The sequence below is a fragment of the Cibotium barometz genome, chromosome 3 (assembly GCF_041138505.1).
Source record: "Cibotium barometz isolate CiBa-2024 chromosome 3, ASM4113850v1, whole genome shotgun sequence".
Taxonomy (NCBI): Eukaryota; Viridiplantae; Streptophyta; class Polypodiopsida; order Cyatheales; family Cibotiaceae; genus Cibotium; species Cibotium barometz.
This window is the reverse complement of record NC_141048.1, coordinates 47,472,365-47,494,307: the sequence shown is the minus strand read 5'-3', so window position 1 is coordinate 47,494,307 and position 21,943 is coordinate 47,472,365. Positions and strand designations below refer to the sequence as shown.

At 41.1% G+C, this 21,943-nt stretch overlaps 1 protein-coding gene across 1 annotated transcript; it reads right to left on the bottom strand.

The window, feature by feature from the left end:
• Positions 1–19,181: 19,181 nt before the first annotated feature.
• On the bottom strand, positions 19,182–21,712 carry LOC147640163 (uncharacterized). The gene is made up of 3 exons (XM_086824565.1): positions 21,678–21,712; positions 19,963–20,298; positions 19,182–19,877 (listed from the first exon to the last, which is right to left on the bottom strand). The coding sequence occupies exons 1-3, from the start codon at positions 21,710–21,712 to the stop codon at positions 19,322–19,324; spliced, it is 927 nt and encodes a 308-aa protein (XP_086680691.1). The 3' UTR covers positions 19,182–19,321.
• Positions 21,713–21,943: the final 231 nt, after the last annotated feature.

Here is a 21,943-nt window from a genome sequence, read left to right as displayed (position 1 = left end):
CCCCTCTCCTTACCAAGGTGTCAAAATACATCATTATTCTAAAATATCTCATTTTTTTAGTCATATCTCATAATTTTTACTAATAAACCTTGTACTCAATCAACTCTTCATCTTATGTGAGCATTTACCCATTTTTGGGTATTTTCTTTTATTCTTTGGATTTATCTCATCCCAACACTTGGATTAATCCAATTGGCCCATTGGAACCTTAATTGGACCATAATCCAAAAAATTCTGAAAATGTAGACCCTTAGGCTAAAGTCCCTTATACCATTTTCAATTAATTCCTAATGCACATTGGAAAGTTCATTTTGAACTTCTATTTCAGGGGAATCCATTTTAGATACTAGGAGGATTTTTATATCCAAAGATATCTAAATTTAGGATTATCTCTCTCTCTATACATTTTCTCTCTCTAGGCGCATAGGAGTGTTTAACCCAGAATTGGCATTTGAAAGGATTCAATGAGATGCAATATAATCTACACCTTTCAAATATTTTTCGTAAACACATCAAGTGCTCGTCCCAAGAGGAATGAACACAAAGATCATCTAAGAAAGCATATTTGTTCTCTCCTCGTCCGGATGCATGTATGCGTGTTGCATAGGAGTGTTTAACCCAGAATTAGCATTTGAAAGGATTCAATGAGATGCAATATAATCTACACCTTTCAAATATTTTTTGTAAACACATCAAGTGCTCGTCCCAAGAGGAATGAACACAAAGATCATCTAAGAAAGCTTCACAAAAGTCCCTTAGATATTCCTTAAAGGCTTTGTTTATCAATCATTGGAATGTTGCAGGTTCATTGGTTAAGCCAAAGGCCATGCGCCAAAGGCCATGACATGAAAGGCAAACACTCCAAACTCCGTTTTATAAAAGCTGTTTTAGCTTGGTCCTGTACTGCAATTGTGATCTGATTATTATAACCAGAGTACCCGTCTAAAAAGCTATAAGTCTCCTTGCCTGCAACTCTTTCAAGCACATGTTCAAAATACGGCAAGGGGTAATGATCGCTTCTCGTGGCTGCATTAACCTTTTTGAGATCAACGCACACTCTGAGTTTCCCATTCTTCTTTGGTACAATGACTATCGGAGAAACCCATTCTGAGTGCTCAATAGGGTATATGAATCCACATTTTATAATATTTTCAATTTCCTCTTGTACAATCTTTGCATATTTAGGATTCATTGGGTAGGGACATTGCTGGACTGGTTTAGCAGTGCTAATCATTGGAATTGTGTGTTGCACCACAGAGGGTGGAACACCCTTCCCTTCATATCATGGTATGTCCAAGCAAATATGTCCTTGAATTCTTTAAGAAGCCTCTTAAGTGTAGCTTCTTCCGTCTTGGTGAGGTCTTGAGCAATAAAAACTGGTTTAGACTCCTCACCTAGGCCTGCTAGTTCTATCTCCTTAACTATCGCCGGGCCATCGTAGACACCGCTACTCCCATTGGTAGGCATTCGTTGGGCTTTTGTGTAGATGAATTTTCGTTCCCACATGGTAAACGATTTGAAAAGCTCGGGTGCAAGGTGTAAGTCTACCGGTTCTTGTTGTGCCATGCTTTTTTCTTTTAGTTCCGCATCCTTTTGTTGCTGAGCTAACTCTCGATTTTGATGCCTCCTCGTAGTACGACTTAGTTTCGGCTTCTCTTCGATTTCTAATTGGGCGATGTCATGAGGTTGTGGAATACACCACATGACACTTTGGAGGTATTGTCCCCAATTATCTGCTAACTTCCAATGAGCGTCATATGCTCCTACATAACTAAGCCATTCTGCAGTGGATCTCTCTTTGTTTATTATAGTTCGTACATTAGCTCGATAGCGTTGTCGCTTATGTCTTGTCTTCTTTTTACCTAGTTTTTGATTTTTGTTTCTATCAGATTCGGACTCACTTGATCGATCCTTACTTGTGTCCTCCTCACTCTCGGATGAACTGCAAGAGGTCACTGTCCTAGGCCTTGAGCACGTTGCTTCCACACAGGTGAATATTTGATTCATACCCCTTATCAGCTCAGAGTCAGTTTCTTCTTGAGATTCAGACTCAGAGTCGCATTGGTCAGAGTCTTCACTACTTTCACAGTGTCAAGGGAGTTTGCCACTTTCTTGCCATCAGGAGTCAAGTGCATAAGACCTATCATGTTTACTGGCACTAATGGTGGCATATCTTGTCCCTCAGGCGTTACCCAACTTGTGTCTCTATTTCCCCATGTGTCTATGGTTGCCGCTAGGTGTACCCAATCCACGTTATCCGACTCAGTCATGCCCGGTGTAGGACATCCATATAAGGAGAATCTTTCCCATCATCAGTCTCTTTTTTGCATGTATAGCAATACTTTAATGGGGCTGAGTGAATAGTGGTATCCGATCGATTATTATCGATGATAACTTTGCTTCCTAAAAGATGTGCGCGAGCATTCTCAAGATCAACTCGAATGACAGAGTCCTGGAATTGTAAGTAGACATGGTTTTCGACCAGTCATGCACCATTTGTGCTTCCCTCATGAAGGGACGTCCTAAGATCATTTGATATGACATAGGATGCTTAGAGAAATCTATTACAATGAAGGTATGTCTTACCTTGTATCCCAGAACCTTGATCTTAAGGTCCCTTAGCATTCCAATAGGTTTAGCTATAGTTCCGTTTTCCATCTTAACCACTATGTTTGTGACTTCTAGGTGAGGTCTTCCCATAGGTTCCCAACAATTTTTAGTCACAATGCTCACTCCAGCACCACCATCAAGGATTCCCTTTAGAGTTAATCCCTTGGTAGTAATGGGGAGGGTTGCATTAGATTCGTCACCTTCAAAGTACTGTCCCAACTTGTTAACAGGTATTTCAACGACCGAGTCCCCATCTAGATTTTGCTGTATATCTAAATGTTCCTCCTCATCTTGAAGCATGTCGGGTCTATCCATATTTGCAAATTGTGGTAACCCCGCCTTCAGTTCTCCACCACATTGAGAAATGCTCGAAGAGCTAAGAATAGCTCAGGATCTCCGTATAACTTGGATATGATCGTGGTTCTGATTTCAGAGGACATGAAATCCATTAGTTTGGACACATTCAACGGTACTTTTCGAGATATCGGCCGCTGAAGATGGAATCGCTTCCTCTTCGATGGGGTCAGGCATTCCCTCACTAAACATTCTTTCAAGCAAGAAGGGTGTCTGCCCACTTCTTGATGTCCTATCCTCACTTTCTTCCCGAATGATACTAGGTATAGCTAACGGTTTATGGCTCCTGTGAGGCTGAACTTGTGTAGGAAACACTGTGTCTGGAATCTTGATTTTTCTAGGGTCTGCTGGCTCCAGTTCTCTTTGTGTTTCTTCCACCAAACCCCTTAAGTGTTGCACTCATTCAATCTCCTCTACTGGGTTTGGGTAAGTTCCAATCTTTTTCTTGAGGGTTTTTGGTAGCCCACATGGCTTGTCTTTGGGAGTCTCAGTCAGTCTGGGTAGCCGAGAGGGCATTAGCTAACTTGGTTGTGGGGCCGAAGGAGTTTCCTTTTGTTTCCCCTGATTTATGTATTCGCTTGATTCTCCATTGAGCTCCCGAGTGGGTTCCTCCCTTGAAGTAGTGGCTTTGGTCCCCATGGTTCCTATTGAATCAGAATCATCTTCAAGATCATTCATATACACGGGGTCATCTCCTGTCCCTATATTAGTCTTGGAACTAGGTTTGGAGCTTGTGGCATTAAGCGATCTCTTCCGTCGCGTTTTCTTTTTCTTTGCTCGAGCAATTGATGTAGTATCCCTCTCTTCAAGAATGTAGTTTTAATTTTGAAGCATTGACCGTGTGACTACATTCGCAGGTACAACAGGTGTGGTTCCTAGTGCCTCATTGGTGACCTCAACCAAATTCAGTGGCATAATCTTGGGTGCACTCGGGTTATGTGGACATTGAGCAATCAAATGATCTATGCCACAACGATTACATGTAAGTACCGGCATTCCCAACGTGCTCCCTTGATTTGGTTGCATTTGAGTAGCGATCTTCCGTAGCCTATTAGGGCACTCCGCTACATGATGTGGTCCACCACAATCGTAGCATTGAAGAGGTGGTCTCCTCGCCAAGGTATTAAGGTTTTTTCCTCTTGTGGCGAGAGCAGCCGCTTGATATACAGGCTTGACTTGCCCGAAATGATCCTCCATGTAGTACTGGGGAGTCATTTCAAACGTATCAATCCCATATGGAACATTGGGGTCTATATCCTCTTCATAATCCCCACACGCACTATGTGACTCACAACCCATCTAGTTTATAGGGCTAATCCTTGGATGTGGAGGTTGTGGTCCTAGCACTGGCGGTGGTAAATCGGCACAGACTGGACTAAATTTGGGTTCCTTGGAACTATGTGTTGTGACGGTTGCTCGACAGGTGGTGCAGGCATCAATGCAGGTACTTGAGGTGTGTTTGACCAGGCTAGTGGTGCCTGATTTGCTAACATACGCTTAAGTACTAGACAATCCTTAGATTGATGGCCATACTTACCACATGTATTGCAAGTCCCATTGAATTTAACTCTGAATGTGGGAGATTCACTCGTGCTATGTGGTCCTAAGCAAACCGAACACCATTGTTGCTCTCTTCTTGGGTACATATGGCTATTTTGAGGAGCTCGATTACCCCTAAAGTATTCTTGGAGAGCCTTAGTAAGGTCAGCTATAGACATTTCAGATATCTTGGGCTCCTTGGCAATAGGTTTTACAGTCATTGGCTCGTGCCCAGATACTTGCAAACTAACAGACTTTGTCTCCGAAGACACCTTTTTACCTGCAATCATCAAGTTGTCTTCTTAATTGGATTTCATTGGCAGTGACTGCTTCCCATGTTGTAAGACCTCTAATGACTAGGCCATTGTATATGTCCTCGTGGCGCAATCCTCAGATGAATCTATCAAGAAGTTGGTTGTTATTGAAGCGCTCATCGGGAGTACAGTGAGAATTTAGATGCTTTAGTCGACTAATAAAGTCTCTCACTGACTCTCCTTCCTCGCGTTCAGCTTTTTGGAGTTGAGATGCTACTCCCCAAAGCACACCCTCACGTATGTATTCTTTCAAGAACAACCTCTTGAGAGTGGGATAGTGAGTACGCTCTTCAATACTTAAAGTTCGATACCAATCTCCGGCTTTTCGACTCAAGGTTAAGCCTAAGGCTTTACACTTATGTAGCTCATTGTGCTCTTCCAAGGAATCACACACGTGTTCAAAAACTTCAATGTGCTTCCTAACATCTTCGTTACCACCCCACTGAAGTTTTGAGTGAGCTTGGCAACTTGTACCGCCTTGCTTCTAGGCTCTCTCTCAGGCATGCAACGCATGTTTTCCACAATAGATCGTTCGATCGTTTGAGCAAATGTTGCTAGATCACCTAAGTGAGCAGGCATAGCTGGTGGAGGCACTTCTGGGATGGCCTGGTTGACAGGAGTTGGCATTGGTCTTGATATGTATGCAGCTGACGTAGGATATGATATGTGACTAGGCATAGCTCCTCTTGGATAAGGGTTCTGATAAGGCATTCGTGGAGCATATGCCATTGGCATAACAGGAGGCGTAGGAGCTACATGAGCATGAGTAGCAATAGGTACATATGGTCAATATGCGCTGGTACGCACTGTTGTAGGTACTGTACCACTAGGTAGCGGTGTTGTACTAACTACAGTGGTAACGGGTGCACTTTTCGTCATGCTCATCATCGGAGTAGGCATTGTGGACTCCCTAATGTAAAGTTGAGCCAAAGTTGGAAAGCTAAAGTTACTGCTCGTGGGCTCATCCTACATTGAGACTCCAAGCAAAACAACATACGAAGGATCTACGGGACTCACCGAGGGAGTCTCCCATTGTGACAGGGTTGGTTGTTTAGCCTTGCCCGTATCCAAAAATCGCATAGGGCCAGTGGAAACCAGGTTCACTCCCCTATTCTGCCTCTCGAATTGGATAATTTTATGGATAACTTCACATATCATTTGTTGTTGTTCATCTAGATTGGTGGCACAAGATGTAGATCGTATGACTTCAAACCAACCTACATGGTATGTGTAACCCGTGTATAGGTCAGTCAGAGTCTCCGTGTGTAGGTTATATTCCCAAGTTTCATTGAGAAATATCCCATCTAAACTTGGCGTGCCAAAAGGTTCCCTCGAAGTGGACGCAATGTCACTTCCTATGGTTTGACTTCTAGGGACCTCTACTTTAGGAAGAGAGTCAGAAGGTGGTAGCTCAGTAGGGCCTTCATTAAATGAAGTGGGTAGAATATCCACATGGACACTCTTTGGGAGGGCAGGGTCTACATGAGATGTGAATGGCGAATCTACTTCCCCTCCTCCTTCGTTTACTTCACTTGTCTCGCAGGTTCAGAGCGCGCCGTAGCTTTACTAAAAGTCTCTATTAGATGACTAAACATGCTAGATCCAGGTTGTGGGGCCCAAGCTGGCATGTTTTGGCTTGCTTCCTCAGAGTTCTTAGTAGGGTGCCCTTCCATGACTTCAAAGTCAGAGGACGAGTCACTAGCCGCTATTCGTGGATCTTGGGTTGCACTTCCTTGGGTTCCAACTGAAGGCCAAGATGCTAACGTGGAGGGATGGTGTGAGCCTGCGTAAACTGAAACGCTTTCTAGTTGCTGAGACTCTAGCACCCGACTAGAGCATAGATGTATGTGACGTGGGTACCCTACGGGCATTGGTAACTACCCTTGAAGCCCACACAAGTGGTTTCTCAGGTGTTTTGCACCCCGTTTTTTCTTGTTTTTGTCTTGTTTTCAACCCGTTTTTACCTCCTTACTTATGGTCAAAAAACTAGACTAAGACGTGTGATAGCTCAAGACGAGCGAATCGTTCAAGGGGTCCTAGCGTGCTTTACAGCACAGTGTTCGCCTATCCGGAGCTCCCGTGGTCCTCAGAACACGCTATTTGTGTCTAGGTGTGAGGCCTAAATTTGAAAGTCCAAGGGTGCCTTTGGGGGGGAAAGGTGAAGGCTTTGTCCCACATGCCCACTCCACTCCACTCCTTGGGGGTAGAGTACATATAGGGCTTCACTCCCCTTAAGCTTTCACTTAAAAGAAAGCTATGGAGGCTCACTCTCCTATATATATATATATCAAAAGACCGAGGCCGGGGTCGGGGGGATTTTTCTTTTAAAATTTTTTTCAAATAAAAAAACGTGCCGCTGCGTGATGCTCGATCGCTATTCTCTCTCTCTCTCTCTCTCTCTCTCTCTCTCTCTCTCTCTCTCTCTCTCTCTCTCTCTCTCTCTCTCTCACACACACACACACGCAAGAGAAGGGGATGGAGAAGATAAAGCAAGAGCACTCCTTGTATTTAACATATTGAGAATGAGAGGTTTTAGGGTTACGTTTGACTGTTATATGTGACCTAGCCGTTCACACATGGGCGCCCACACATGGCCGGCCGATCCTAACCCTTATCCTGATGACATTCGAGGTGCGCCTCTCATCGGTGATCACCCATTCCCTTTATCCTTTACATGTGGTGCCGACCTAACCCTTATCCTGATGACATTCGAGGTGCGCCTCTCATCGGTGATCACCCATTCCCTTTATCCTTTACATGTGGTGCCGACAAGCCCGGCCCATGACTCAAAATAATTAAATTAATTATATGACGTAAAAAGTAATACGTCTCAATGTCCGCCATAGGTTAACATGTACCAATCTCAGCATGGAGAACAATGATTTTTCCACTTAGACACTCCATAGACTACCACTTTTCCAAAGTGGAGGATACAAAGCTAGAAAACATCATGTGCTTTAGAATCAAAAAATAAAAATGACTATATTTATTTCAAAAAATTACCTTATACTCATCACTGTTTGGCTTGTGCCTTGGAATTTGGTTATCTGGATGCAAGCAAATTTGTTTGTGCAAATATATGTGCTAAATAAGAACTTATGTTCTCATACTTGCACCATCCATTCATCTTCTAAACTCTAATAATCTACCTTTCCACTTTTTCAATAAATCACTTGTGTCTCTTAGCTTTACTTTGAAAGAGCCTCGAGTGCTTAGTCGCATTAAGACCCAAGTGAATTTACTGTATTGTTCAGGAATCCATTTTCCCTCCTAATCTCTGCGATTAAAAACCTCCACAGTGTGTATATTACTTATATTCTTCCTTCTTTGAGACATCTACAGTAAAGAAATAAATTTATAAAATAGATAAATATTAATAAAATGATACCTCAATGTAAGCCATTGGATTAACCAACATGTCAAAATTAATAATTTTGCACTCATAAACAAACCTAGCAAGAGACTGAACTTGATTATTACCTTTTTGCTAGAGTGCCAAGCAGTCTCCAAACCAACAAAACTCAAAGGTTCAAAACCTGCAAAGAGAAAAGAGACAAATTTCAGATATTATCAATATTTTACATTATCAAGATTACCAATAAAATAGAAAATCAAAAACTTACCATTTAAAGATTAGCAGACTTTGAATATAAAGAGAAAGAAAATTGATTGTCACCTTTTCATTTCCTAAACTTAAAAAACTACAGACCAACACCAAAGTTTCAAAAACTGCACACCAAAGATTTTGAATTAGTCTCCATAGCACAAGAACAACATACGAGAGAGGATGCAACCTGTAAATTTTTGCCAAGAAGAACTAACTTTATGAATACCATAAGAAATTAGGATTATCTTATTAAGCTTCTATTCAAAGGAGAAAATATTTTACGAGAAAACACCATATTAGATCATTTGAAAAAAATCTCATTCCCATTTTTAAAATGTGATCATGGTGAGCCTATCCAAGATTTTATCGAAACCCACTCATGTGACATATTTTTGGAAATATCTTTAAGAGTAGAATTTAAATCTAGAAACTCCAACAAATTTGGAGTTAGTATGCTCAAGATATGGCTAAAACTATATTAATGAGTTGATTCCCATAGTGTGATGTTTTGCCCAAATTATCTAATATTGTATTAGAACATGAACATACTAAAGAGAAACCTATTTGTAATTGTTTTCCTAAAAGAACAGAGATGAAAGACTACCTTCAAGAACATAATGAGAAATCGGTAATATCTCAAAGAGATTATGTCCAAATGAGATAAAATTTTAAGATAGACATATTAGAGAGGATGCTTACAATAAATTTTATGAGAAACAAAGCAAGGAAGCATGAAATATAATAAAATCCAATTCCATAAAGAAAAAAAGGAGGGAAAGTAAAAAGGGTGGAAAATAAAAGCATGAAAAGTGAAAGAGGGAAAGAAATTCGTGATTGAGAAGGAACATTCACTATTCTAACACTATAATATTTGAGGACCACAAGGCACATCTGACATTTCTTTAGTTTTTTAATATTTGGTCCCAATATTATATTCCACTAGCTTGATCTTGTAAGGTTTGGTGGTAAAAGATTCAAAAAGATCCATGTTACATGGATCTGGAATCCCAGCTCTCTTATTGGCCAGCCCATTCTTTTTTTAATATTTTCTTAGAGGGCCCTTTTTTGAGTCCATATTTTTCCTAATGATCATGTCTTTATGTTGTTTGGATTTTAGCACATATTTTTTAGGAAGCCTATGAAGGTACCACATAGATTAATGTTATGGATGCCATCACATAAAAGCAGTTGTCCCAGACCTTAACTCATCTCAATCGGATGTGGGTGCACACTCCTGGCCGTGATTGGTGTAAGGAACAAAAAGTGACTCCTATTGGGCAAGGTAGTGCCTAGCAACATAGACATGATCTCGTCAATCGTACGTGGCTCCCATAGATGGCTCTTAACATCAATTCCTAGGTGCTTTTGGAAGTGGTGACGACTAACAAAATAAGCGGATCTTTTGGATGGGTACACGAATGTGTGAATTGGTTGTGAGACTTGTGAGGGCTCCTCTACATAGTGGTCTTGGAGTGTTTGAGCTCAGTGGTGTGTACCTTCCCCATCTAAGGATCTCGATCATGGTGTGAGGAGATTTCTTAGTGGTTTCAAAATGATCTGTGGTATTTTATGATGATTCATTTGGGTTGATTCTTAGTCTCATGATATTTATTGGTATTTTTGTATTAAATGTTTAAAAGTATTGCTTATATTTTATTGGAAAGAAATGTTTTTCAATGGAATGCATGTGTGAACTATATATTCAGTTGTGTGCATGTAATGAATAAGGGAGTTTTAGTTATGGGTGTGTGAGCTCACACCAACTCCATTGGCCCAATGGTAGAGCAAAAGGCTAGACCCATGGGATCAGAAGGGGCTGGTTGAGCTTATGGAACTAGTCTAAGTTGTTAAGAAACAAACACTGTAAAGTGAACTAGAAAGAGGGTGGTAGCATGGATCCAAGATTACATGTGCTTTCCAAAGGATTTGGCAGCAGATAATAGAAGAATAGTTGCCTTCATAATCGAGGAGTTAGGCCATCGTGTTGAGCCTTGGGTGGAGTGATGGGTCCTACTTATGAGAATTATAAAGGGAATACTTACCTGGAGGATTCATGTTTAATTCCTTGCATAAGGATTATTCAAGGTTTAGCTATACCTGGATAGCCGAATGTTAGGATATTGATACATGAGGCCCCAACTAGGATACTCTACCCTTAGGTTAGTCTTCTACTATAGATTTATGGGGTAGGGGTCTCACACTTTTCAGCTCAGTTGAATGATGTGATGTGATGGTAAATGAAGGGAGAATGATTTAAGAGTATTAAATGGGTGAAAGGAAGAGGTCTAGGTGGTGAGGCTAAAAGCGGTCGAAGTAGGGAAAGTAGAGGAAAAGTAGGGGAACAATAAAAGATATGGGAGATATGCCGATTTATATGGGAGCCACCTCCTCTTTTTCAGGCCATTAATGTTTTTTTAAGCTCACTAACCCATTTTTATGAGTTGATATTTCCCCTACTGATGGGATGGTGAGGATCACAACGATATGAGAATGATAAAATGAAGATGATCAAATAATGAGATTAAGCCAATCTAATGATATCATAAATAATGAGATTAAGCCAAATCTAATGATATCATAAAGCTTATGCATGATAATAAAATTAATGAAAATGATCAAGCAATCAATCTAAGCTAATGATATGATTAGGCTTCGGCTACATCACCCCCTCCTTTTTGGCATTATACACTTGACCTCCTTGGAGAGGCTTGTATTTTACTTAAGAGAAAACAGCTTTTTTGCATCAATGTACATTTGACGAACACATAGCGCAGATAATAAATTGACTTTTTAAGGGTGGGAAATGAAGTATTATTAATTGAATCTTAATAGTCTTTCACGCAACACTTAAAAGCCTCTAAGCAAGTTAAAGGCACAATTTATAGGGGCCATGGCATGGTAGCTCCATGCTTTTAGAGAATGCATGAGTGCCATTGCATATAGGAACATGGCCTATAGCATCGTGAGATTGTATTTTTAAATGGGCCAAGACTTGTCAAGTGTAATTGCATAGAAATAAGGCTTCTATTGGCTTCAGTGACTCTTTAGTTTTAAGAAGGATACATGCGGCAAGACTTTTCATGTGCGAGTTGTTTATTAGGGGAAGATTGAGGTCTATGGGGGCCCTTTAAGCTACCATGAGATTAAGGAGATGATTAGTGTGAAGGCCAATAGGAAAAATACATGTGTACAAAAACGTTGGGTTGATTAAGAACCTAAATCTTGTGGTCAAAGGTAGAATCTTACCTTTTTCAGATCTGCCAGCAAAGAAAATCTTCAATATCTTTTTTTTTATATTTTTTTAAAGGAAAAAAGTTACCCCCCCTCACTTCCCTCTTCCCTCCAAAAGTAGGGGCGTGTTTCTCTCTCCTCCCTTTTAGACTAACCCACTTTCCCCATCTACCACTCACTACACCCTCACTTGCAGCCCTATCTTCATCTCCAACTTGAGGAAAGCTCTTTGCTACCACCTACTCAGAGAAAGCTCTGTTATCAGCCTCTCTCTCTCTCTAGAGGAAGCTCTGTTATCAGACTCTCTCTCTCTCTCTCTCTCTCTCTCTCTCTCTCTCTCTCTCTCTCTCTCTCTCTCTCTCTCTCTTTGTGTGTGCAAGCAGGCACCTAATGCAATCTCTCATTAGCTTTCTTTTGAGGAAAGCTCTTTGCTACCAGCTACTCAGAGGAAGCTCTGTTATCAGCCCTTCTCTCTCTCTCTAGAGGAAGCTCTGTTATCAGCCCTTCTCTCTCTCTCTAGAGGAAGCTCTGTTATCAGACTCTCTCTCTCTCTCTCTCTCTCTCTCTCTCTCTCTCTCTCTCTCTCTGCATGCAGGCACCTAATGCAATCTCTCATTTGCTTTCTTTTGAAGGTTTAGCTTTATGTGTGTGTGTGCGTGTGTGTGTGTGTGTGTGTGTGTGTGTGTGTGTGTGTGTGTGTGTGTGTGTGTGTGTTGTGTGTGTGTGTGTATGGATTTGTAGCAAACTTCTTTGAAGCTTTAGCTAGCTCTCTCTCTCTCTCTCTCTCTGAGCAGGTATTTGCTTTTTTGCCATATTCTTAACATTCACTTTCTTTTCATTTGGGCCATCTATGGCTCTTCAGTGTGTACGCAGGCCATCATCCACTATCGAGTCCATGACTATTTCCAAAGTACAGGATGATGAAGGTTATTGGATTCCTACCGTTTTTAAGCGGTTCATGTGGATAACAATGCAGCCCAGTTTGAGGGGTGCACACAAGGTTCCTTGAAGGCACATGGCTTCCACAAGCCATCACTGGAAAGAAAGGATCTTAGAATTCAAAGTTTGCAACAAGGATGGAAAGCGGCTTGCAAAGGTGCAACATGTTTACACCTCAAGCCAAATACATCTTGAAGATGAGAACTCACCACGGTTCCCAACTAACTGTAAGTTTCAGAACTTGTTTAATGTTTCTTTGCTTTAGAGAAATGCTTGCATGAAGACTATGTGAATATCAAGAACTCCAATGTATTCTATTGTATGCAGATGTTTTCCCTTCAACATGTGTGGAATGGCAGCCTCTAGAATGTTTTACAGGGACCTTCGAAGCATGTCATGTTGATCTAGGTAGGCTTATGTATGTTGGGGAAACAAGTTCCAAACTTGCAAATAGAGGAGTATTTTTCATTGCTACAACATATGTTGTGCCACAGAGGGGAAGGTTTGGAGCACTTGAGCCAATTTCTCCTCCTGCACTAAATAGCCCGGAATGGCCCATTCGAGACCCCACCACAATGGAGAGCTTTCAGCGCAGGATTTTCCATGACATTCAGTCAAGCCTAAAGACTGCATATGGATCCCACAGGATAAGTGTATCTCTTTTCATGCCTTTACATGTGTTTATTGCTATTTTCAAAGCAGGCAAGTTCCATCGCACCCCAACAATGTGGATAAGCAAAGATGGGGCCTTTGAAGCTCTAGATACATTTCTAAAAGGCGATTGGACCACCAAGGTGGCAGAATATCAAGGCGATGTAATAAAGTGCTCAGCGGTAATGTCAATGGTAAGATGCAGGTATCAGATAGGCAAGCAAAATCTAACTATGGTGTACCCTATTAGAAGGTGGAAATGCTCGGATGGTGAATGGGAAGCTTTGGACTCTGATCTCTATGCTAGGGAGGAGGTAGAACTTCATATTGAAGTTCACCCGGGAGAGGAGCATACAGTGGTAGTTAATGATGAATTGGAATTTTGCTCAGTTGAGAGATCGTATTGTCATGTCCTTTAATGTAAGGAACCAATTCAAGTTTGTTGTTTCTAATCGACCCATGCGTCACAGGTCAGAGAAACATACACTCTGTGTGTCATTGGAGCCCCCTAGGGTCCTTAGCTTGAAAGACTGTTAAGTTGCAGACTTAGGTAACATTTTGAGTGATTTTTGGCGATAATTTGTAGTGGTGTACTTTTGAATACAAAATTATTGATTGCACCATAGCCCCAATGTCCTCTGTATTTCACTGCAATTTGGATTTTAATTTTGTTAATTTTAAAATTTTTAAGTATGTTCTATAAATTTATTAAATGTTATAGTGGAATGCTTTATAAGAATAGGTTTTGCTCTATAAAGCTCATTTCATTCTTAAGATCTTGTAGTTTGTATTTCCCTTCAATATCTCGCCATGGCTTCAAGCTCTAACTCGCTACGCGAAAATTGGGCTCTCAGCAGGTGCAGAACATCGCCATTTTTTACGGGGTGATTGATATGCAGAAAACTATAGACCTTCACGCAGAGGATTTTCAAGAGCAGGCGATTTTGAAAGGGCTTACATCTAGCAATTACAGGGTCGAAGATGATGACACCGTTTATGAATTGCAGGTTGGTAATGTAGGCACCACCTTCCTTTCATGGGATATGACGTTAGCACTGTTTCTGCAAGAAGCCAGGGATACAAAAAAAAAGAAGGGAAAGGCAGTGAGTAAAGAAGTAGCTCTTGTGAAGGAATCCAAAGGCGAGGTGGAAGAGGTTTTCTCAGAAGAAGCTGAAGCGTCCATGGCCTTGGTGCTTCTCCAACAAGGGTCAACTGAGGATGAAGAGCCTCATCGTGACCTCGAAGGGGGTGAAATTGTGGAAGAGATCCCTGAGTTGGATGTAACCACTTTGAATCCCATCATCATGGATAACAAGGAATTTCTTTTCCTTGATGACATTTGTAAATCCTTGGGGTTAAGGGAGGATGAGGCCCTAAGCATATTAGCAATTGGGTCTGGTTTCTGCAAAGAAGACACACTTGAGCAACAGACTGCAGGTGTACAGATTGATTTTGATGACCATGATCTTACCAAAGCGCTAGCATTCCAAGGTAATGATACAGAACGTACAATTGAGGAAACTGTTTCCAATGCTCTTGTTGCTATAGAAAATGTAGCAGCAGAGTATGAAAGTGTCCCTCAAGAATCATTTCAACCACATAAGCGCTTGCATGTAGATACATCAGTTGAGCAGCGTGGAAGCAGTATAGACATATGCAACCCACGCATTAGCCAATGTGATGATGACATTGAGGTGGGGTTAAATCAAAGTCGTGCCTTCATATTTATAAGTGAGTTATTACCAACACCTGATCTTTTTCTCTTGTAGAAAGCTTATATTTTTGACAAGTTTGCTGCACGTGGAGGTGGAGTTCGTGTGCAATCCGATGGATGAGACACCTCCCTGATTCATTACCTTCCTAGCCTCTCTCCATCATTTATTCGAGTAATCCATTTAGAGTACTCTGAGGAGGCACAAGCAAAGCTCATCAAGTGTAAAGCTCTAAGTGGGGTTCTCACCGAAGATGGGCTAGCAAATAATGCAAACAAATGTATACTTATTAGCAGGGAGGCAGCTATGTATACATTTGCAGGCAACTACACCGGCCATGTGCTAAGCCATTGTGCTACATCAATCTCCAAAGGTGTAACCAATCCTATTATTATAGCTAATAGCCTAGGTGAGAAAGCCACGCAGAGTGACGAAGCTAAAGAAGCTCTCAGAAATCTTCTCAGGAACTTGTAATTTTCTTTCTAAGAAATCAATACAAAATGTATACTTTTTTAATTGTAATGTTTTTAAGAATTCTGAACCATTTCTCTTGTTTATTTGTTGTGTCAGCACTGTGCCCTATAAACTTTTGGCAAGCATGTGAATGTGTAGGAAATTTCATTGATAATGATCAAATATTTGTTCTTTGAATGTCACTTAACATCCAGCTGAAATCTGGCAGTACAAAATTTGAACAATTTTAAAAAAATCAATTTTTTTTATGTTTTTTGATGTTTGTAAGCATATTTTTCATCAAAAAAGTGCACATAATGCTGGAAAGAGTACAAAAAAGAAAAAAACAAGCTTGTGTGCTACGGCACGAATTTATGCCTTTCAAAGTTCAGGACAGGCTTAAATTCGCGCCGTAGCGCACAGGCATCATTTGATCATTTTTGCACACATTAATGCATTGTGTGCACTTTTTTTGATGATTACTCTACCTAGAAACATCCAAAAAAAAAAGAAAAACTGTTGCTTTTTTAAAAAATGTTCTATCTAATGCCAGACTTCACCAGGTGATTTTGAGCCCCAAATAACTTTTTTTTGTCCCTGAGCTTTTCCAAGGCCTTATTGAGCTTTAAGCCTTTTTTGGACCTAAAATAAATTCAATTTAATTTTGTTTCTGCACTATGTAAGGATCCTTTGTTCAATGCCAACAACAATACCATGTATAACAAGATAATGTTTCACAATCACCTTATCAATAATATAAATTTTGTTCCTGTTTAACTAAGGCTCTTAATACATGATCAACAGTTTTACCCATTCAAACACAACAACAGTACAAGAAATGAAATGTCTGCTTTTATAACACAGTTGAAACAAATGAATACGTTGGTTAACGAGTCATTGACAATATCTTATAGATTCAAAAAAATGTATTACAATGTTCGAGATTACAAAAGGCACAAAGGCCGTCGCCTAAAAGCTTAATCCTATCCTATAAATCCTTCCTTATGGAGCGCTTTATCCTGACGTAAACGTAGTGCAAGTGCCATGTCAACAGGCTTTAGGGTCACCCTTTTGGCGTGAGCATGGCACAGCACCGAATCTTGAAACAGAGAGACCAAAATTGTTTCTGACGCCTCTTGGAGGGCCTCGAGTGCCGTACTCTGTACCCGAGTGACCCTGTGACTGTACTTGTCGATGACTTCTTTTACAACTCTTGCAAAAGAGGGGCCTTCGCCATGATGGGGTCTGTGCTCTTTTGGTACTTTCTGATTTCTTGCAGAGCCACGGTCCCCGGTTTCCATCTTCTCTTCTTGTTGGCTACAGGGGGTGGTGGTGGATGCGACCTCTCTTCCCATGGTTGTCTTCTTTTACTTGCTTCTGCCTTCTTCTTTTCTTGTTCTTTGTTTTAATCTGCATGCTTCTTGAATTCTTTGTTCCCGTCTTTCCCTCTCCCTTTGCTCCTCCTGCTCCAGTCTTTCCCTCTCCCTTTGCTCCTCTACTTGTCGTCGATCCTCCTCTTCCATCTCCACCTCTTGCTGCCTGTTTGCACGTTCCTTCTTTCTCTTGACACGAATCTTTATTCTTTGTTTTTTAGGTGGAGACTGGGGCTGACGCCTCTCAAGTTCCTCATGTAGTGTTTGTGCTAAGAGCCTATCCTGCTCTTCACGACGGCTTATTTCCTCTGCTTCATAGAAGTCAGCAGCCTGTTGATACTGCTCTTGCTCAATACACAGAAGTGCTTACTGGTCTTCCTCAAATGCGACCCTTAGCTCCTCTTCTAGCTGCTAAGGGAGTAGAGCTTGCTGTTGCTCTCTTCTTCTATGCGCCTCCTCATCAATCTGGCGTTGTTGCTCTTCCAGCACACGCTCTTGCTGCTCAGCCTCTGAGAGAGGTCGGGGGAATGGTGTACGCGTGGCTCTAAATGAGCCGGTGTCTCCAGGCTGCTTGGAGACATCCTCAATATTGTCCAGTCCTAAAAACACATCCGGCTGTACATCTTCCTGTCGAGTCTCTACCACTCTGTCCATGCTTGTATGCTTCTTTTTGATACGTTTTTGCACTTGTTGAAATGCCTGTGCCGCGGTGACTGCCTGTATCAAATTGTGTGCACCAGACGGTACGTTTGGGTTCTCAGTTTTGCGTGCAGTGTGCTTAGTTCTAGCCATCCATTGACTTACACGAGTGAATGAACGTGAAAATGTAATTTTAAAACTCACTTTTACAGGTTTATATAGTTTTTGAAAAAAACTTATTAATAAAAAAAATCTCTAGAAATTTTTTAAAAAAAAAGCTTTAACTTAAAAAAGGCTACAATTTTTTAATATGGAACCCATTTTCGACCCATACGCCTCCGCGCAGCAAACCACTCACGCATCCCATGCATGGCACTTGATGCTCGCCATGCAATTGATTGACATTTTTTACAACCCTTCGTAGTAATGACACCTGCCCTTTTGGTTTTTGTCAGCGTCGACCTCCCAAACTGTGATAAAACCAATTAAACATCTCATGCAAGGCATTACTTTTTTCCTTACCACCTCCACCATGTTGCGTGTTCTTAAAGTATGCTGCCTTAGCTTGATGATGAGAGCGCTCCATTCCTTGGGTGCTCCAAATTGCCATTGGCCACATAACCATATTCGTCGAGAAAAAACTGTGCGTGGGCAAATATAATGTGCTGCAACAAAGATCAGATCAGAATTTTACTATTTGGCGATTAATATCAGTAAATAGATAGAAAGGTAAATACCATATAGTGGGTGATATGTGTTTCTCCCCATGCATCAACCATTTGCTGAGTAAATGTATATATTGCAGTCTTTAAGTTTGCAATCTCCTCAGCAACAACAAGTGGAGCCTTTTCTAGCAATTGAATCATTTTGTCAAGTGACTCCCACAGCCTTGCCCGCTTGAGACCAAGCTCTACATTATTCCCACGATAAGTGGTGCATTCACAAATGGCCTTCCATAATTCATATTTTGTGTGACTATTGTACTCCTCGTAATTTGAGAGAAGGTGTCTTGCTTTGGACCCACCCATGCATATTTTGTTTGGATTATCCTGATCCGGTCCTGACTTTTTAGTATCCTTAGTTAACTTTACAGCACCACCATGAAGCCCCACGCTTGAAAGGACATCTTCCAGCTTACTGATGCATTCGTTGGCGAAGATGTTCAGGCTCCATATTCCATGCATAATTGATATGTAACTTCAGTAATTTGTCCATTATGCGTAACCTAGCATGAAGCGTGCAAATATGAACTCGGGAAAGTGGAATCTCTAATATAGGGCTCCATGAGATATCTTCTTGATCAGGATTAGGCGGACAATTGGTATTACAATTCATGATGCCATTAACCCACTGCATAGGTTTCTTTGGATCTTTGTTTTGCGTTGTACTCATTGAAGGTGGTTGTACATTTTTCTTGCCCTTTGGATGAGATTTGGTCGTCTTGGTGGCTGCAACCTTGCCTGAAGCTTTGCCGCGATCAATATACTCTGATTTTGAATGGCAGCAATAAATACATGGAAAAAAAGTATTTGCTCCTAGCTTGCATCCTAGCATACACTTCAATGTCTTTAAATCACCTGCCATGTGCCACTCAACTGTAAATGTTCCTACATCTTCCACATGCAAAGTTTCTCCTTTTGATTGCAATGATATGACATTTGGGATGCCTGTTCGGGTAAGGTACCATCGCAATGTATCATTTGTCTCCTGTGGAAGCTCAAATGTTGACAACCACCATATATTCTTTTCTGATTGCACTCCATAGTAATCTTTTCCCTGAGATTGACTTCCCTTGTTGGAATTTGAGGCTTGTGCACTACAGTCAAGAAGATTATCATCCTGTTCCAGATTTCCTTTGATAGCCCTGTTCATAAGTGTTAGGCTGACTCTTTCTAATTTTCATCCTTTTACAATTTGACACTCATCAAGCTTTAACACAAACACAGCCTGACCTTGGCACTCCTCAATGCTTAGACCATAATAAGAAATCATAGCTCTTTGAAGGGTCCTTAAATCAATAAAGACATTGTTGTACTTGTTGTATTCAAATACCTTTGTAGTACATACAGGCAGAGCATCCTCCACATGACGGTAGCCACCTAACATGTTCGCAATTTTTGAGTTTGCACTTTTTCTTGCCATGGTTACACTGTATGGAGTTGGTAGCATGGGTCGAAGAAGTCCTTTAGCACGATGACCTAGTGTAAACACCCTGTAAATGGCTTCATATCCCTTCCTACTGACACCAGCACTATCACATGCATCCATAATCTGTATGGGGCTTACCATATTTTGCAGCTCTCCAGAAATTTTGTTTCGGATTTGCTTAGATATTTTGCATGTGGGATCTTCTAGCAGCTTATATATGTCTGATAACTTAACAACATGTTTCAATATGCTTGCTCTACATTCCTCAGCACCACCTTCATATCCCATCATATCCCCAGCAATATCTCTACATCGAGCATAAATACAAAATAACATCAATATGTTTCACAAAACAGAATGGCCTGCAAAACAATGGCAAGAATAGAAGTTACCTTGTTGCTCGTACACGTCGTTTTCTTGCTCCACTTAGGGTTGCCAAGGTTTCTAGGGACTGACGCTTTCTTTTCCGTTGTCGAAAGCCTACTGGAAGCTTCTTCAGGCTTGCAAGGTGTCGTTGCTTGTTTCGTGCATCCTGTTTGGCTGCATTCATCTTGTCCCGTTCAATATCAAAGGCCTGCTTAAGCAACAAGTTGTTCTTCTGGAGCTCCTGATTCTGAGTTTTCAAGTTGTTCGCCACTTCTTCAAGCCTATCAATGTCCTTCTTGTGTTGCTGCTGCAACTCAGGCCATAAGCCTCGAAAATGCAGTCTTGAATGCGATTCCTGAGAGCTGCAACAAAAGAAAGCCTCCTACAATAGCCAAATAGACCATTAGCTCCATCACCTACATAACTAAGAAATGTAGTGATATTAACAAAATGAGGTGGAGCATTGGTGAGCGGGTCAATAGGGTATATGAATCCATTCGTCCAGAGGTCAATACATTTTCGCCCTTGTGATCGAAGAGTACCCAATGGCACATTGGTCACACCACTTGATTTTGTGCTGCAGATGGTAGCATACTCAGCAGCCTACATGTAACCTGAACTTTGGTGCTCTGTTAGATATATCTTCAAGTGGCATTTTCTTTAGGGTTAGGCAAAGAGCTTCTTGTGGAACACAATGCAAAAGTGAGGATAGGGTATTCTGAGGAGAGTGCAATGAAGTTTTGCTGTAAAAAATATTAGAAGATCATAGATCTTCTGATTAGGTAATAGGAGAAAGGACAAGGAAGATGGCAAGAGGCATAGAAAATGGTAGATTGAGGTTTTGCAGCATAATACATTAGAGAGAGAGAGAGAGAGAGAGATGTAGATTGCAGACGGAAGTAGGGAATATGTATGGTAAACAATGCAAGAATGGAAAGTGGTAAGCTCTGAAGCTATGGAGGTTGACAGAGGGATTTTCTGCACTTCAATGGGGGAAAGACATGAGAGAGAGAGAGAGAGAGAGAGAGAGAGAGAGAGAGAGAGAGAGAGAGAGAGAGAGAGAGAGAGAGCAGAAAATGATAAAAAGATGAGGCATGGAGGATGAGAGAGTGTGAGATATCTACATTTGGAAGTGCAGAGGTTATGGAAGCTTACTAATCAGAGATGCAAAGCCATGGCACACCCAAATGTGAGAAAGGGGAAGAGAAAGAGAGTGGTAGAGAGACGAGGGCGTCTTAGAGAGAGAATGTAGAGAGAGAAAGTGGGGGGGACCTAAAAGTGGAGGGAAGAGAGGAGAGAAGGCTTTTCAGCCATTTTGAATTTGGGGAAACCAAAAAGTTACCCCCATTTTAGCTCAAGCAAATATATATTTGAAAAAATAGAAATTCAAATAATGATTGCATAAAGATCCCCTTGTCAGGCCTAGTCAAAGTATGCTTAGAGTCCTTAAGCAAAAGTACTTAAAAACATAATATGGCAGCTTAAAGGGCCCCCATAGACCTCAACCTTCCCCTAATGATTATGCCACAACGTAGTCAAAGGAGAGAGAGTATCAGCATAAGCTTGTCAAGTAGTATCCATGTATTCAGTTGATATAGAAGAAGAGACACAAACAGTGAAGGATCATGTATTAAAGTTAACTAGTCCTCGATGCGGTATGTAAAAGGGAGGGGAAGCGGCCCCATTAATGAAGCGTTTGATTTTTTTTTGGAGGACTCATTGTAATTAGCGAGCCGATTGCTCCACGTTCCAGGATTTCTCTCCTCTCATGTCCATGTCCCAAAGTTGTCCATGTCCATGTCCCAAAGTTGTCCATGTCCATTAATGAAGCGTTTGATTTTTTTTGGAGGACTCATTGTAATTAGCGAGCCGATTGCTCCACGTTCCAGGATTTCTCTCCTCTCATGTCCATGTCCCAAAGTTGTCCATGGTTAATATGTAATAGATGGTGGTCATAAGAGAAACATAGGCAAAGTCAAATTTTATTTTTTTTAAAGAGTGGCTTAG